The 18,739-nt window shown below is 38.3% G+C and overlaps 1 protein-coding gene across 3 annotated transcripts in view; it reads left to right on the top strand.

Annotated features, from left to right (window-relative positions):
* Positions 1-421: 421 nt before the first annotated feature.
* The window catches only part of IGFBP3 (insulin like growth factor binding protein 3), a 188,599-nt gene continuing 170,281 nt past the window's right edge, over positions 422-18,739 (top strand). Inside the window, exons 1-4 of one of the 3 annotated variants that reach the window (XM_065753057.1) lie at positions 430-1,005; positions 4,466-4,692; positions 9,525-9,644; positions 15,265-16,815. In XM_065753057.1, the coding sequence (XP_065609129.1) occupies positions 630-1,005; positions 4,466-4,692; positions 9,525-9,644; positions 15,265-15,390 (849 nt within the window). In that variant the 5' untranslated portion in view covers positions 430-629 and the 3' untranslated portion in view covers positions 15,391-16,815. Of the gene's footprint in view, positions 1,006-4,465; positions 5,083-9,524; positions 9,645-15,264; positions 16,816-18,739 lie in introns of those variants that run through there. The other 2 variants (XR_010623188.1, XR_010623189.1) reach the window with 2 other exon arrangements.

Consider the following 18,739-nt stretch of genomic DNA (forward strand, 5'->3'; position numbering starts at 1 on the left):
GAGGGAATAAAAAGGAGCCTTACTTTTTTATTTTTGTTGTTGTTGCCTACCTATATATTTTCCTCCCCTCGTGCTTCCTCTTCTGCATTCTTTTTCAAGTATTTTTGGACCAAGTTCTTTTCAGATCGTCTGGGCTTGCTTTTTAAAGGTTTTCTTTTTTTTTTTTTTTTTTTTTTTGTATTTTTCTTTTTTTCGGTTTTACTTTTTTCCCCATGTGTATGGCAGAAAAAAGCTAGTCTCAAACCAAGTGGATGAGGCGCTCTTCGCGGGGGGGGGGGGTAGGAAAAGTTGCCTTTGTTGCCAACAAGTTTTTATTACTAAAGGCCGACGGCTGAAGAGAGAGAACGGGTTGGTGCGCGCGTGCCTGGAGCACAGACTTCCATCTTCGGTGGCTCACTGTTCGCTCGGGCTGCGGGAGTCCAGGGCCTTCCCGCCCTGTAGCTCTTCCGAGGCGGCGCGGACTGTGAGCGTGCCAGCGCGCCCCTCAGCTCTCCAAGGCGGCAGGGCTCGCCTTCGCTTGCCGCGGCGCTCCGGCAAAGAGCGGCGGCCCGAAGCTGCTCGAGCGCTGCTCTGCTCGTCTGCCGAAGCTGTACGGGGGCGCCTTCCGGCGGTCCCGTCCTCCGGTTGCCATGGTGTCGCGGCCCAGCGTGCTGTGGGCAGTGGCGGCGGCGGCGCTGGCGGTGGTGGGCCGGCAGGCGCTGCCGGCGCCGGTGGTCCGCTGTGAGCCTTGCGACGCGCGAGCGCTGAAGCAATGTAAGCCGCTGCAACCCAACTGCACCGAGCGGGTGCGGGAGCCCGGATGCGGCTGCTGCTTCACCTGTGCTCTGCGCCTGGGGCAGCCTTGCGGTATCTACACCGAACGCTGCGGCGCCGGCCTCAACTGCCAACCGCGGCAAGAGGAAGCGCGGCCACTGCAAGCTCTGCTGGAGGGCCGCGGTCTCTGCACCAACGCAACGGCGAGAGACAAGCTGCGGGCCTTCCTGCTGCCGGGACCGCATGCTGCAGGTAAGGGGCTGCGGCTCGCGGCGGAGGCGAATTAAAACGTGAAGAATCTGCATACATGTATACTGTCTTTTTGATTGTTTCACTGTTATTCTTTTTTGAAGTTAAAAAGTAAGTCACGCGCGAGAAGGGTCGGGGCGGCGGGGACGGGCGAGAGTAGCGCCGTCTTGCTGCTTCTTGGCAGCCTGTAGCCGGGGCCGGTGTAGTACGGGTGGTGGTGTTTGGGGATAGCATTACTTGTTCTCTTAGCTTTTAAGTAGCTTCTCACTTAGAAAGAAGTCTAAGGGGGAGGGAAGGAGTTGCGTATTACTCATTTGGCTGTGTGAGGTTGTCAGGTTGACGAGCCTTCTTACAGAGGTGAAATCTTTGTGATTTGTCCCTTGTGTTCCTGGAAAGAGGATGCGAAAAAAACTACAGAATGTGGGTTGATTCCTGCAGTGTGGTTAACTCGCGGGGCTGTTTAGCCTGGGAATAAAAAAAATTTTAAAAAAGAGAAAAGCGTAGTTAAGTACTTACTTCCCTGATCCTTGAAGAACGCTGCTTTTCTCTGAATTGCAAGTAAGTCTTCGGTCAAACAAAGCTTTCTCCGCCTCTTGTTTGTCTTGCAAATAAGGCATTCATAGAGCAGGTTCTGTTTGGTTTGAAGAGGAAGAGACGGTTGGAAAAAGTTCTGTTAACATTCATATGTAGAAACTTAAGAGACAGGAAGATTTGGGTTTCAGATCAAGAAAGCAGCCTCTGCAAGCATTTCATTAAACTGTTTACTAACCAACAGCAAGTATGCTAATATTTATTTAATAGAAGTGTGTCAGAAGTCTTTCCACCGTTTGTACTTTTTAAAAACTAGGGGTTTTTCTGCTAAGTTACAGGAACTCTTTAACTGGTCTCTCCTTAGCTGAGGAAGGAAGTGGCACCAGGGTTTCAGTTAAAAACTGGCTGCTGTTAGAGTAAGAGATGCGTTATGATTTTATGTGCTGCTCTCAAGCTGTGATACTTTGAGTGAGTGTTCAGAGGTACTTACTGAAGTTTTAAATCTCATTAGAGTGTGGAGCAGCTTCCTTCATCACATGACCTGGGCTTGGACTGTTCGTTCTTGAAATTATTTGAGAACAGTTGGTGTCTCCTCAGTACTTGAAACTTGTTGCTGTTTAATGGAGGGGCAGTGCAACAATCCCTAGAGGAAATGGGAAAGACAGACCTGATTAAAATATTTCAGTTTTTTAGATGAAGTAGTCACAGTATTGAATTCCTGTTTTGCATTCTTGGTGTATATGTTTTGAAACAAGGAGATCAATCAGAAAGATTGCTTAAGTGTGAAGTAGGTCCCGTACAGTTCACAGAGTGCAAGAAGGAAGTAGTATGCTGAACCTGCATCATACATGATACACTTAGTATCCACCTTTCTGTGGATACTACTTCAGTTTCATTGCTAAATCCAATGCTCAGGAATTAAGATTCTGAGGGGATACACTCTGTCCCTGAACAGGATTGCATCTTCTCTGTTATACATGGCTGTGTCCTGCATTAGGTGCTAAGCTTTGGTCATTACTAGTGATAGATAGAAATCAATGGGTGGTGTGTATTTTAGGAACTTATTAATACCACGTAAAGTAGGCCAGTATTTTTACAGTTCTGACTTTGGGGCATGAAAATTATAATTAATAATGTTCATATGCAAACCTTCTAGTCTGTTTTTGAAAGAGAGCAAGCAACTTGTGCAGCAGTTTTATTTCCACTACAACAGAGTATAGAGGTAATATTAATTGAATATGCTTCGCAGTTTAAAATATGGCATTATTTCTGCACTTAAGAAATGCCATCAATACATGATGGTATAAGGAAACTGTGGAAACAGCCTAGTGACTACTTAATGTGCAGTATGTTTTTTTTTTATATAGTAGATAAACTAATAGACCGGAATGGATGTAGAAAACCTATTAGACATAATATTTATATGTAGAAGATCTGAATTTATAACATTTTTGTTGTCACTTATTGCAGACTTCACTGAGTGTAGGGAAATCAGTTTAAAAAGGAGACATTACACCACCAGAAGTGTGTTCAGATAATGCTGAGAGTATGATTTTAACTGTCAAAAGCTAAGAAATTTAGATTTAAGACTTGAACTTCCTGACCATTTGCACTAGGAGCTTCATCTTCCCAGTCAGTTATATCTCTTGCCATCAGTGGCTACACTAAACCCCTCAGTACCTAGATGTTGACTGATCCCTCCTCCTCATTTTCCTCTGTGGTTCTTGTGTATTGCCAGTGGAACAATACTGTCTGTGTTCAAATATCAAGACTCAAATGACCTATGTGAACATAGATATTCAGTTATAGCACTGGATTTTTTTGGCTTATCTGTTTTTCCAGTGAGCTATCATGTATAATTTTAGTATAGGTTTTCAGGATGTTTCTTGCATATGGGTTACTATTGTGCACCCTCAGTATGATTTCTTTCTTCGTACCTTAGCTGACAAGTATCCATCCTGTGGAGGAAGTGGAGCATTTCACAGTTACATTGCAGGAGTCTTAGAAGAGAGAAATGCAGTATAAACACATACCTCATAAGGTACAGGGACACTAGGCTTCTGCGGTGTTTTAGAAGAATATTTCTTCTTCAGTTCTGTGGGTGATAATTTAAAGAAAAAGTGTTCTTGAAGCTTGTAATGGAAGTAGATGTGTATCCTGTGATACCACTACAGAATAATGTCATTTCTTGGTGCATTACCCCTAAAAGTGTGTTTTGTATGTTTAGAAATGTTTTTTTTCTCCTACTCTGTATGTGGAATAAAACAAAGAGAAAAACGGTGTTAAAATAGTTAACTAGTACCATCAGACTCAGCATGGTAGAAATTTTGCATTGAGGATTTTTTTTTTTGTTATTCTACTAGGGAAGATCATAAGTTGTTCTCCATCCAGTAAGTTTCCCAGGTTACATATATTTAAAGTTGTTTAAATCTGTTCTGGGTCAGAAGGACATGATTGAGTGCTTTGCATGTCCCATATTGGTTGGGCTGCTAACAGAGCTCTTGACTCAGGGCCAAGTCCTGGCAGCACTCTGCATGTGGCAGACCTCCTTCCTGCCAGGAAAGGAAACGAGTGAAAAATGAGGACTCAGTAACCTGGGCAAGTAGTGGTTTGCAAATTGTTGGAAGTGAAGTGAATATAAATAGTTTTCTAGTGATTAAGTAGGCACTGTGTTCTTTAGAGGCATCCAGCACAGGTGATGGAATGACATAGTGCCAGGAGGGAAGATAATCTTTAGGTAGAAAATGCATTACAGTTCTTTAGAATTAGCAGTGAAGATTCTAATGCTCACAGAATGCTGAATTGTTTGGTTTTATATATTTTTTTTAAAGAAAAACTGAAGTTGTGGGCAAATCCAGTGGTCTGTTGCCCTTCCAGACTCAGTTGATAGTCAGTTAACTTTGTTTCTTCAATGAATTTGTTCTTTTCAAAGGAAATTCCAGTGATTCAGAAGAGGACAGAAGTGCCAGTAGCTTAGAAAATCAGGCCATCCCAAACTCGCACAGGGTGCCAGATTCAAATTTGCCTCCACAGCACGTCAGAATAGATATCATCAGGAAAGAGCAAGCCAAAAATACACAGCGCTATAAAGTGGAATATGATTCACAGAGTACAGATACACTGAACTTCTCTTTGGAATCCAAGCAAGAAACTGAATATGTAAGTAAATTCTCTAAGTGGGAAGACATTTTCCTACTTCTGAATGTGTGCCTGTGTGGCTGTATCTGCTTGTTTTTCAACAAAATAAACAAGAAAATAACCTAAATCGTTGTATTTGTTGTACTCATTTAAGCATTCTGACTGTTTTGCCCATACAGCTGTTCAGTCTGCAGATGCGGACAAACAGCTGACCAAACAGATCATGTTCAGAAGACAAAGAGACCTAATGCACTGGTGTTTACACTTACATGAATATAATTTTGACAAAATAAATTCTTAGAAAAAATATTTCTTTCCACCTGTTTCTGTCAATGGACTTGACAGTTTTATTAGTGTCATATGGTTTCAAAACCATTATTGGAGGTTGCAATAATGGAAAAATGGAAGACAGTACATACTTGGTCTGATGTTTTGTTTGCACTCTATGGAGCATTAGCCTAGTTTGAAGGATGTGGACATGTTTGTGGAAAGTTCGGGTTGCCTGAGCTACATTGATGAAAGAGGAATTGCTTTGGTCTGCATATAAAATATATTATAAATTTAATGTATTTAAGTAACAGAGTTTGTTTTAATTTAAAAAAGAAACAAAAATTAAAAAAAGAGAGCATAAAAATATAACACTGTTTGACCTTTTTTTTGTGAAACTAATGCATCAGGCCAGTTCAGTGGCAGTGGTTGCCATTCCTGTCAAGTTCTGAATTTGTTCACAAAGATTTTTTAATGCAGTATTACTCTTTCTGTGTTTAATCTTTGACTGTAGCTTTTTCACAAATGTATGTACTGTGAAAAAGTGGTGACTATGAAGTAAGACTTTTTTCTGGTGAGAGAGCCTATGAAAGTCTGGTAAAGACACATGACCAAATTTTTCTGGAGTTGAATGTTTGATTGCAACTCTATTTTTTCCCATAGAATGTATTTACGTTGACTGAAAGTGGTGTCACAAATGCTGAAAAAAAGGCTTGTGGGTTGTTTTTTGTTTTTTTTTGAAATCTTGAAACCTATTCTCAAATTTATTTATCAAGATGGAAAACACAGATGTGTATTTCTCACTGTTCACAGGACTGTGTTTAGCCAGTCTATCAAAATGCATGGAATGATTTTCCATAGCTTGAGCTTGCCATGACCTTAAGTTTCATTTCAAACACTGTTATTGTCTGAAACATAGCACAGGTAAAGGTGGCTTTCACATTGAAAATGTGTGTTTAATTCATTTAAATGAGCAGTCAAATCCTCCAAAAATGCTAAATCTGTGAGTCGCTTTTAGTCTTTGTGTTCTGGCACACATTTTCTTTTTGATTCCATAAAGGACTTGATTTCACTTTGCAGAATCTTTTTAGCATCTTCTCCCAACTTAGCCACCTTCCTTCAGAAAAGTAAATGTTGGCCTCGTAATCCACATCCATAGTGTTAAGGAACTCCTGGAATTGGCAATGATCCAGTCCCTTGGCCTTGAAGAAATTCTAAGAAATTCTCTGCTTGGGTGACAGTCTGCATGACACTATCCATTTTTACAGCTTTTGCACATAAACGTTCTTGGTGCTTGATGCAGAGATAGTTCATTAGACATGGTAATTGCATCATCTTCTACTAATTTTAAAAGTCCATCTTTTTTATCAGCCATCAGTAGCTATACCACCAGGTATGTTGACAAAAGTTGAAGTGTCTTTATTTACTTATTTTTACTCCTTCATACAAATCAAGAGATTTGGTCGTGTCTTTAATGGCACCAAAGGAGCCATTTCTTCAGTAACACTATTTGTTAGCAGTACCTCTAGTGAAAATGGCAGCTTGAGCTGTATCTATAGCATCAGTACTTTGGTCTATTGCCAAAGCATAAAATTTGAAATTAGCAGCTTTTCTCTCCAAATTTCTCTCAATAAATAGTTCCTGTTTCTTCAGTTCACCTGGCTGTAGTCTGGTGAGATAAAATGTTTTTATAAAAAAAAATTTTTTTAATCAGGGTATATTAAATCTATCATATTTCCATACAGACATATACAAACATTTCTTAACAAACTCGCTATCAGGAAATGGTTTTGATTTTTTGGCAGACAGATTTATTTTCATTTATTTATTTTCTTGTAACTACCTTTTTATAACAGAGACCACTAGAGTTCATAATTCTTTAAAAAATATTTAGTTGAATAGATACTTTTTTCAGTTCTGCTTTTTTGTCTTTATGAAGCATTCGATAATCAGGTGGCTGGAGGACCTCCCATAGGGGGACAGTTGAGATAAATGAGACTTTCCAGCTGGAAGAAGAGATGACTCTGTGGGTACCTTATTGTGGCCTTCCAGTACCTGACAGGGATCTACAGGGAAGCTGGGGAGGGACTTTCTATGAGTGCACGTAGTGACAGGATGAGGTGTGATGGCTTTAAACTGTAATGGTACATATAGACTAGCTAGTAGGAAGAAATTTACGGTGCAATTGGTGAGACTGTAGAATGTTTGGACTAAGAGGTTATGGACGCCCCTCCCTGGAGGTGTTCAAGGCTGGATGGGGCTTTGAGCAACCTCATCTAGTGGGAGGATTGGAACTAGATGATCCTTTAAAGGTTCCTTCCAACTCAAACCATTCTATGATTCCTTGATATGCATCAAATTTGGCATTGTGTTTCCGTATACAATTTATTTTCATGTTGTAATCTTTGAAAACTGACATGATTTCCTTGCAAATCAAGTGTAGTGCCATATTATTTATTGGCACTGCACCCTCATAGTGTCCAAGGGCTGGATGGGGCAAAGCCACCACCATGATGATGCAGTAGTAGGGGGCACAGACCACATTGTGAGCAGTGCTGAGCTGCATGAAGGCTGTGGGTTGGACATGCTTGGATTAAAGTCTTGAGTGAACAGACTTCATTGCATGTCTTGTTGAACAGCACCTCCGCTTGCAGTCATCATTTAGTGTCACTACATGGCATGTAATGGCATGGAGGCAAGAATATTCCTAGTAGAAAGAATGTATTTTCAGGGCAGCCAGAGTGTGGTTAATCTTTGGGGGCATTAATTCCCGTTCCAAGATTTCTTGGCTACTAGCTGGTATCCTCAAACCTGTGCCAAACAACTTAAAAATATGGGTGGATATACTTCGGTGTCTTATGAAAACAGTTGTGTTGAAACCAGACATAGCTTCACACCTGCAAGAGGTTTTGAAGCCTGTGTCAGATGGAGCATTGTGTCTGAAGAGTGTGGCCTCCCAAGATAACACAGGAGGGCTGGTTAAACTGTTCAGTATGTCACTGATGACTGGCTATCTAGTAAAAAAAACTTAATCATCCAAGTTTTAGCATGCCCTCTTCCAAAAAACTTGAAATAATAAACCTCTTCCAGTAAGAGTGAGCTTTTTATCTCTGAGGATATAGGATCCTCACCTTTTTGTAGTATAAATATTTTACTTATGTGGTATTGGGCTCTGTGTGACTTACCAAATCTATTCATATCTAGGAACCAGAACTAGGTCCGTCTGCGGCCGATACTTCAATAGTAAATTACTTTCTTTGTGTCTGTATGCTAGCTTTTGATACTCATCTCTTTGACTTGCGATGTCTGCTTCAAAATAACAGTTAAAAAAAAATTGCTCATTGTGTAAGCTGAACTCAATCCAGAATCTTTCAGTATGTGATTTGCAGTCAGTATATCTGAACTTTTTTGCTTGCTGCCAATAAAAGCAGCATTTTAAATCTCTTGCTCAGAACTTATGAGGATTGATACTGGAAGAAAACAGCAAGGAAGGTTTTTGGTTACTATGAAATCAATTTAGAGTTGCAGTGGAACTGTGGTGTCTATACATTTTCAGACCCTCACGTGAAAGGCACTTTATATGGGTGAACTTGTAACACTACTACTTGAAAGTATAAATGCCCTTACTTTGCTAATTGATAATTTCACCAGTGGATCTTTGTGTTGATACAGCAGCTTAAATGTTTTAAACTTGCGCAAAGGATTTTTTGGTCTCCACTGAACAATGAGGTTGGTAGACTGAGTCAGTAATGTGCTCAGAGAGGAGTGTGGCTAAACATAGAGCATGCAGGGTGTGATTCTTGAATTCTGATACTGCTGCTAAGACTCACTGCTTTCCTGGCTCCTGATAAAGTTTTAATTCTTCCCTTCTGTTTTCTGACTGTAAAATAGGGCTGGTAACATTTTACACTCTGCCACTTTAGGACTTCAGTGCGAAATAATTACTTGAGGTATGCTTTTAGAAGTGATTCTGGAAGTTTTTATCTCATTGCCATAGAGGTCCACACTGTATTACTCATTTTACAGATAAACTACTGTCCAAAGTTGCAGTATATTAATCAAAACATGATCAGTATGCCAAACTGCTTATTTTCAATTCACTCTGTTTTATTCAACCCTTTAAATTCAGCAGAATTTCGGAAATCTAATGGCAGTAGGGAAGGTTTTCCAAGTGTTCTATTTCCAGTTACCTATGTTCGTCTTTTTACACTTGACAAAGATCAGGTTTTCCCAACTTAAGTTTTGTTACTTATTGACATACAGACTGTCTTCTTTTATATATATGTGGTTGTAATTTCAGCTGGAAATGGCACTTTGTGAGCATGTTATATGGCCTTCAGTGTTTAGAAATCAGAAAGATATTAGAAATTAGAATAATACCAGAAATTAGAAATAATGCTTTTTTCCTGAATAAAATGTAATGTCAGAATGATTTGTGAATGGCTTGCTTTTTGGCATTTCCTTTGTTTTAATGGATTTGTTTCATTTAATGCATCTTAACCCTTTGAAGATTTATTAAGTCTTGTGTGAAAGACAGCATTTGGGAATAGTTTCATCCGTATTTTCTAAAACATGCTCATTAACAGGGTCCCTGTCGTAGAGAAATGGAAGACACTTTAAACCACCTAAAGATCCTGAATGTCTTGAGTCCTAGGGGTTTCCATATTCCAAATTGTGACAAGAAGGGATTCTACAAGAAAAAGCAAGTAAGTACAGTGTCTTAATCACTTCAGTGAATGCATTTCACTTTTTCTGCATTGTTCTGATCCATCTCCTGAAGGTTCTTGCCAACAAGGTGCATTATGTATCATTCTACAGAGGCACTGGTTTAATTAAAGTTTTAGGTTCTGATGTAATATTGCTGAACCTTGTTAAGTGGGGATAGTGTTTTATTTTCTGTTGTTCATAACAGCAGATTAATTTGAGAAACTTGGTGCTTAATCACACATGGGTTGACCATTGACCTAGATATTAATGTCCTTCAGTTTAAAAAAAGCAGTGCCTCTGTAATAACCCTAAACAGAGCTAAATGTTGCAGTCACCATGTGACTGCAATAGATCAGTGCTTTGAATTGTAAATAGCTGCTTGAAAGTTCCTAGAAGAACTGCACTGGATTATATTACAAAAAGCCATTTGAGAAGGACATCTGTCTGTCCTTTATGTGCTACAGAGATCACTTCCAAATTTCAGGTCATGTTGTCATGAAAGTGATACATCTAGTAGTTGCTCTGCAGCAAAGATGTCTCTCCTTGGTTTTCCATTTGCATTTGACTCTTAAGATTATTACCCTTCTTCACAAATGCAGACCTAAGCTACAGGTAAGGTATTCAGTGCTTTAGTTGAATGCAGCAGTGTCCTCTGCACAGAGGTGCCCTTGAAGCTCATTCAAGAGCTTGCAGGAGTGTAAGACATGACGGATTGTTTGCTTAGTGTTCACATCTCTTCTAGTTCCACTGTTTAGTTGGCAACCTGTCTTTAAATGTATGTCTTGGTATAATTCCAGAATTTCCTGAGCTCAAAAGATGCAAGATTTTCCTTAAGGCAAACCTGTGTTGTAACTACAGATTTTGTGAACTATCTTATCTCTCTCATTTGGGTTTACCTAAGTCAGCCTTGGATAGAACTGTTTTGCAGCTGTGCCATAATAGCACATGCTTAGCTGCTTCAGAACAGCATATCACTTAACTGCATTGAAGGCATGCAATTGTATTGTAGTCCTTATTCTTTAGGTATTACAGAAGACCACAGATTGGTATTTACTGTGTTCAGTATAGTTATTTTCTTGTCTATCTTTAGACTCTTTAAGATTTTAGTTCCATCACAAAAAGGTGGTGGCTTGCGTATTTTCTCTGGTGTGTGCATACAGTAGGTCAGATCCACAGGAAGTACATGCCTTACTGCTCAGTCATGGCTATGCCACTGAGGCAGAAAATGAATTGAATTGGAAGGGGGAAGAAGATGAAAAATAAAGATATATTTTTCTAGTCCTTTTTCCTAAAATTTCATTTACCTAGAGTGAGGTTTTTGTACAGAGCAGTGACAAACTTCTCTGCTGTGTGTAGTCTCCATGATATCTGGAGTCTCTCAGATAGCTTTAGAAAAGGTAGTTGTATCAGCCTGTCAGGTCAGCAAACATGTCTTTATAAAGGGATACTTTTGTACATGGTTGACCTTGCTGTGCACTGTACCAATTTGTACAAGTCGTCGTAGCTGCATGGAAGTTTGAGACAGCTCAGAATCTTGTAAGAAATGTCTGCAGATGGAGCCAGTGTGAGTAAATATGTGTAATGCAGTTTGAATGTTCCTCCTCTAAATGAATTGTGATCAACCACTGGCATGGGCTTTCACAGGTAGTGCTAACAGGAACAGGCTGCTTCTCATGTGAACAAAATGTGAAGAAAAAAAAATAATGTATTTCAATTACCCTCTATTAATTAACACCTTGAAAAGAAGAAAAATGGAAAAATGAGTGACTTCTGGCCATGCTGAATTCACTTTCTGCAAGACTGTACAGTAGTTTCATTTTTTTTTCTTTTCAGAGCCTCAAAACTTAAGCCTGACATTTTTGGGAACCACAAGCAGATATCTAGCCTGATTAAGAGAATGCCAGACTATTTTGTTAATTTCTTTTATTGCTACTATTAGCAGCATTCAATCCATAATTCAATTATATTTTGTTGTGACAACAAAATTTAGAATAATTTGTTGGGAAATAGTAAATCCATCAAAAAAGGAGTGTGAATTGTGCATTTTAAATTCTAGAAATGACTGCTGAAACTACTGCATAGGATATTTTTATATGTAGGTGATTAGGTGGTAGCAATCTGTTAAATTATGATCATAAAACCTCATTCAGGAGGCATTTTGTCTGTTGGTATATTCTTTTCTGGTCACTTACTCCTGCAGTTGAGTTGAAAGCAATTACTTTTCTTGACATTTGCTGACCTGTAGAGATGGACTTCTCAGAAATAACCATAGGAAGTAATTTGCTTATATGCAAGAAATTCAAGAACAGTATTTCATCTGTCGTGATGTAACAAAAGTGGTTTTAGACCTTGTTTATACATAAAAAGTTGTTAAAATCAAGCATACTAAAATTTAGGCTTCTTTATCTTAATAAACCACATGTGTATTAAAGTATGGTGTGCAGGTATATTTGCATGGACTATGCCCCAGGCATGCAAAGAAAGCTTTGATGAAACTAGAATTATTTCTCCATATTTGTATACCAGATTCAGATATTCACCTAAATGTGAGCTGGAATTGTTCCACTGAAAACAGAGCTGGGCTTGGCAGGAGCCAGCACAGCCTGAGATGTACATCAAGGCTGTCTGCACTGTTCCAGGGGACCACAGTTGTAGCTCTTCAGAGACCTCTGAGCCGATCAGGATTCCACTGGGATAACATATGTTTTGCTGTGCACCACAACTGCTTCCGTGGCATGTCTTTATAGAGAAGAGAGGGGCAGGTGGCGTGAAGATGGCAGCTGGTGTTGCTATCAGAAGTAACTATTGACTCCGCTGCTTGGGCAGTTTTCCAGCTTTTTTGGACTTCTGAAGTCATATGGAAGGCAAAGCTGAGAAATGTATTTGGAGTAAAAAATGTATACTTTTATACAAATTGTGCACCATTTCAGTAGGGAGTGCAAGCTAGCTGCTTCAGTACAAAAACATCACATTTGAATCTGAAATGCTTTACTATCGACAGTATTATTGAGCAAGTAGTACAAAATCATGGGACTGAAGAAGGTCATTTATTTCTTTTTTTCTCACAGTGTTATTTGAACTGTGAAACTGAAACAGTCTATGGGTTTCATTTTCAAGTTGCTATTGCTAATTCCACAAATTAAGTATGCAACTGTAAAAAGCAATTCAAGCCTCCAACTACATAACTTCAATTAAACATTTGTTTTGACAATGATACAAGCCTATCAGTTGAGAGTTGTGTAATATATTTCAGAAGTACTGTACACAGTACTTCTAAAAGTGGAGGCTGATTTGCTATTATTAGTGGAAGTTTAGTTTCATTGACAGAGAAATGGATCAACATCAAGAAATTAGCACTCTAATTTGGGCTCCATCTGTGATTGCATTCTTCATAAAAACAACTACAGAATTGCTGCCCCAGTTCTTACTTGTAAATTTTAAATGATGCAAAAGCAGTTGCTTACAAGTTATTTGATACTGAGCAGAAAGGATTTAGTATGCTAAGCATGAATATCAGTTAAGGTATAGCCAAGTTCTTTACCACCAAAAGCAAAGAAAAAAATCCTGTTGTCATCAGTGACTGTTTAATGGCCATTCGCCAAAATCCTAGAGAACATAGGTAAATACTGGTCTGGCTTTTGAGACAGTGTATGATTCTAAAATTTATATTGGTTTCATATTTAAAGTTTTGATGAAGGAAGCCAACTAAGAGAGTGACTAGAATAACGTGCAAGCTAATCACATAGTTCAGCAAATTATTAATGTAGCTGTTTTCTCAACAGGCTTGAACTTCTTCACCCTCTTTCTTGAAAACAAACTGATAAATGAAGCTTAAGGTCTATATTTAAGAATAACCTTCAATTACAGTGATTTTATTTAAAATAAGCCAAGGTGAAAACTGACAAGGAGGAATGTTAGAGATTTGGGCTGATGTGTGATCTGTTCTCATCTGTCTTTCTCAGCTTCATAGTGTGTACTGCCTGTGCTAATCATTGCTGTCAGAAACTAAATGGCTCAAGGGCCTGTCTGCTGGTGCAGGCAGTCCCCAGGAGTAGCTTATATTCATATTTCTGACATACTACCCTTTCACCTGAGGCCCTAAACTAGGCATCAGAGTGTCAGATGCTTTGAGCAACGTGTGATGCAGAACACTTACTTGAAGTCTCCTTACGTACCCATGCATGGGAAACAAATTTAGCTTTGTTGATCACTGGCATGGAAGACTTGGGACGTGTATGAAGCCCTGAAGATTACTGAATCACAGAATTGTAGAGGTTGAAAGGGACCTCTAGAGTTCATCTAGGCCAAAGCAGGCTCCCTAGACGAGGTTACACAGGTAGGCTTCCAGGCAGGTCTTGAACATCTCCAGAGATAAGTGCAGAAGTGTTTAATAGTAGAAGGTTTACCTTGCCTGTGGCAAATCTACAGCTGGTACCCAGCATAAACTTCAGAAATACTTGAATTGCTCTCATCTCAGGTGTAGCATTTATTCTGCGTGTATGATAGCCTTTGCAGTATTGTGCCTGGTCCATTCATTTTCACACAATGGTGCAACAGATGAAACCCCAGCCTTTGAAAAACTAGGTATATTTGTTACCACTTTTTCTGGAGTTGGAATTCCTTCTCTCCTGACTAAATGTCCTTCTCTGTTAGCATTTGCAGTGAATCCTCTGTCATGAAAGCAACTGGATGTAGTTGGAGGCTGTCTTAGCAAGGAGGTTGATAATTGCAGACTCTGTTCCCTGTAGACACATGCCTTTTGAAGGGATGAAAACCTTGCAGTTTCTTTTAGGCTGAACTGTATCCAGGGTTACTCACTGAGTGTAACCTGCAATGTCATCTTTTTTAGCTTTTACCATTCTTGGTTTCTTAGGAAGAGCATTAGTACAGAGTAGACTTTTAATCTGCTTTTACCATATCACTATTTCTGTAGAAGTTTAGTATCTTAGTTTATTTGATTCTGGTTTTAGTTTGGTCAGTTTAACAAATGCTGCTATGCAACTGATTTCTGACAATGATGGAGGTTGTAGATTAATACATACATGGAGAGTTCTAGTATACTTTGCAGTTGCTGAAATGAGAGCTCAGTTTCAGAAGGATTGTGTGTTTGCCTATATAAATGACAGTATTGATAATCGTTCAGAAAACAGATGCAAATCAAAGGTGTTTATTGCTACAAGAGTAGTCTTTGCCAGTCGACTTTTGCTTTTGTGTAGAACAAAACTCTTGACTTTCTTTTCCAAAGATGGGTTCAAGTCATCAACCTGTGTGCCTGTAAGTAGTTCTCATCAGTCAACAACTGTGTTGCTTAATATAATAGGGAGTAGTTCATTATGCTGTTTTATTGTAATTCTCAGGAGTTTTGTTATGAAATAATTAGGTACAAAATGGTTTATGAGTAGAGCATTACATTAGATAGTCCATTGTTAAACTTTGTAGTGGTGCTAGGTCTTTAGAATGCATTTGATTCCAGAAATGTCTTCTAGCAAATCTTCTATTTGATTCTATATATGGCTAGAATATAGCAGTACAACTATCAAACAAGATTCCTGCTTGTTATAAATTAAAGAGCAGAATAAAACAAAAAATATGTTAATTAGGTCCTACATTCTGTTTCAGTGTCGTCCATCCAAAGGCCGAAAAAGAGGTTATTGCTGGTGTGTCGATAAATATGGACAACCTCTTCCTGGATATGATGGCAAGGGAAAAGGAGATGTCCACTGCTATGACTTGGAAAAGAAATGAGAGTTGAATGCCAGCTCTTTTGGCATCTGTGTGGCAGCTGGACCTAGCAGAGACCTTGGAGGGAAGTACTGCATTTTGCAAGGTGTTATGATCTCTGCTTCCTGTCTATCTCCTGTGGTGGCTGGGGAAATCCAGGCTTATATGGGTTCTGCAGCTGTACCTGGCCACTGACACGTGTTGAGCTTTCTACAGAAGAATGTGTAGGAAACTCCGAATTCCCATGAAAACCTGCACTATTGACACCGAGAAAGAAGAACCCAAGGCACTTCAGAATGCGTTCAGGGAGTCTCCACTGACTTTTTAAAAAATGGCTTGTGGCCAATTTGATCCTGGAAGACTGTGGCTTTAATTTGAAAGAATTTATAGATTGTAAACTTGTAAAATTAATAAAGGAACAACAACAAAGTAACACACAAGGATTTAAAGGCTAGGGTTTTTTTACAGGTCTGATGAGAAACTTATCTTCACGGGTAAAATTTTTTATAAAAAAATCTCAACTTTTTAAGAAACATTTTAAAATAAAGACTATTATTTTTTCTGTGAAGTATATTATGAATATTCTGTTAGTCTATATTTAATATAATTGTTTTAAAATAAACTTATTTAAATATAACATGAATGCCAAACCACACAGTAATTCTAGTGTATACTTCTGTATGCAAAGAAAAGGTAATAATATGGGATGATTTACGAATGTGTATAGTTCCATGTGCATACACACCTATTCTACATATTAGAAGCGAATTTGTGGAGTGAAGGAAGTATTTCCAGAAGTGATTGTTCCATTATATGAAGTAGGTACAGATGCCACGAAAATCTTATAAATGTTGTTAATTATTTTATTGGTATTTCCAATGTACACATCACTAAATTATGCCACTGGAAAAATTAACAGTTGCACTGAAGCTCTCTGTATTGCATTCTTTATCCGTCCTTAGCTTCAGTTAGTGCAACAAGGATTATGTTTTGTCTGTTTCCTTCAAATCTCCTCATGCTAGTATAGAATGTTTATAGACAAAAAAAAAAATGTTGTTACAGCACCAGCCTTTTTGTTTGCTGACTTAGTTTTAAAAGCTGTGTCTATTCCACATTGTCTTAATATACTCTCTCAAAGCACACATTTGCTATGAGGAGCTTACATTTAAAACAGTGCAAATGAGGGGATTGTGTACTTGGTTGTTAAGACCTGTGTGCGTTGTTTGTACTGCACACAACAGTTTCTTCCTTTGAATTTGGTAGAAATTATTTGCCTGAATTTAAGCATAGGTAAGAGCCACAGTTTAAACATCCAAACCAGCTGCCATGACATTATATATCCTTTCAATTGGAAGGTAGATATTTTGGTTTTATTCTAATAGGTGATGCTTTTATATAAAGAAGTCTTTGGCAGTTTGGCTTTTGTTTTGTTTTGGCTGATGGTTTATTGAACTTTATGAAAAAAAATTGTAAGACAATGAAAGGTGGACTGTGAAATGTACCAGCTCTCTGGAAAGTAATGCCATACTTTGTATATGTATATTTATTTATATATTTTATATAAATATCATATATATTTATATAAATATATAATATATTCTTATATGTGTCACTATAAATGTTTGATGTCAATGTAATAAAAAAAAATAAAAGAAGCCATCATCGTTTTGATTTCCTGTTGGGTTGGGAATTTGATGGAGAATGAGAGCAGTACTCTCATGTGCCTTTCCAACTATTGCAGCCAGTGGTTGTGCTGATGGATGGGAGACCATGAGGTCAAAGAGCTCATTTCTCTCCCACGCTGTGAAATACAGCCATCCTTGTTTCCTGCCAGCATTGGCAAATGTCCTGAAAATCTGATGTGGAAAGATTTGGATACACAGCTTGCAGGGTCAAGACGGTAATCACTTTATATCAGATGTTTAAAATCTTACTCTGAAATGTTTTAGCTGAACAACCCAGTTTGGATTTTTTGCATACTCCTAATTTATATCTAATGAAATGAGTTTTCATCATTGTTAAAAACTGACATTTTAAACCTAACAGTAAGAAATACAGGGAACGTGAAGGTTATACTTAGTCCAGGCTGATACAGACTTCTTGGCAGATGGTTATGGAGAGCTATGTGAATTGGAAATTTATTGTAGTAGTTTTACTGCAACTGCAAATGTAATGCCTGCAAAGATTTGTTGACCAAACAAGTACATAAAGAAATGCTGAGTGCTTTTTTTATTTTTTATTTATTTTATTTTTTTGAGTTGGAATTTAGTTCATTTCAAATACATATGTGTGGAGAGTAAAATTAAGTAAAATCATATTTAGCAACATTTGGTCATGTAACATAGAATAATAAGTGTTGGATTTATAAAAGTGAATTATTAGTATTTCCATTTTTTCCATCTCTATTTCATGAACCCTCTCAGAACAACCTCTCACCAGTAAAGGTGTACTGCTGCCTTCAAAACTACATTTTGTGAAGTGAAGAAATGTTTTATATCCTGTGGCAACTTTTTGATTGGTGTTTTTCATTAATATTTCAGCTCCTTCTGTTTTGCCCCACCATTAAAAATAAAGACATGTTGGCTGGTATGAGTCCTTAATCAGTACCAACTTCATTAGCCATAGAAAAGTGAAAACGTTTGTGTAGTTGTACAAACCAGTTTGGCTACCTTGTTTCCAGTAAATAAGTTGAAAACAAAGTGTCTTAAAAATAGCAAATATTTCTTAGCTGTGGTTTAAAGCTACACCTTATTCATAAATTGCCTGTTAGTATTCCTTAGGAGTATGACTGCTTGCACTACTATTGGATACTTACTGTTTTGTGTGTGTTGCTGGCAGCTGGCATTCTTGGTATTAAATAAAAAATAACCTTACTTCTTGCAGAATAAAGATGAGTGGTAGTTTGGGTTTTTGTAGTATTTTTTCTTAATTGATTAGTTATTAACATTTATACTTCAATGAAAACGGGCTCAATACAACGGACAAGTTACGCATCATTCAGAGTTTTTGTCATGGCTATGGGAATTAGGCTGCAATTCAAACAAGATTATCTATGGGCTACATTCAAGCATTAGGATGTGGACATTACACAAATGTATGGGTCAGTATCAGTTCAGAGGACGATCTCTCCCTGCATGCACAAGTTAGACACATTTCCTATTAAGAGTTGCAGTGCAGGAATTTTTTTGGTCACAGAAAGAGAACATAGGTACTGGAAAAACACCTGCTTTTCTGGTGCCCTTGCTGCCCTTGGCTCGGGTGTGTAGTTTGGTTGTTTTGTTTCTCTTTCTTCAAGTAAACATTTTACAACATTTTTCTCACTTCTAACAAGCTCTTTCAAGAATTTTGTGCAATCCAGGTGAACATTGTGAAG

Source organism: Cyrtonyx montezumae, unplaced genomic scaffold (assembly GCF_038088225.1).
Source record: "Cyrtonyx montezumae isolate F1298 unplaced genomic scaffold, pur_monq_1.0 scaffold_8, whole genome shotgun sequence".
NCBI classification, from domain to species: Eukaryota; Metazoa; Chordata; class Aves; order Galliformes; family Odontophoridae; genus Cyrtonyx; species Cyrtonyx montezumae.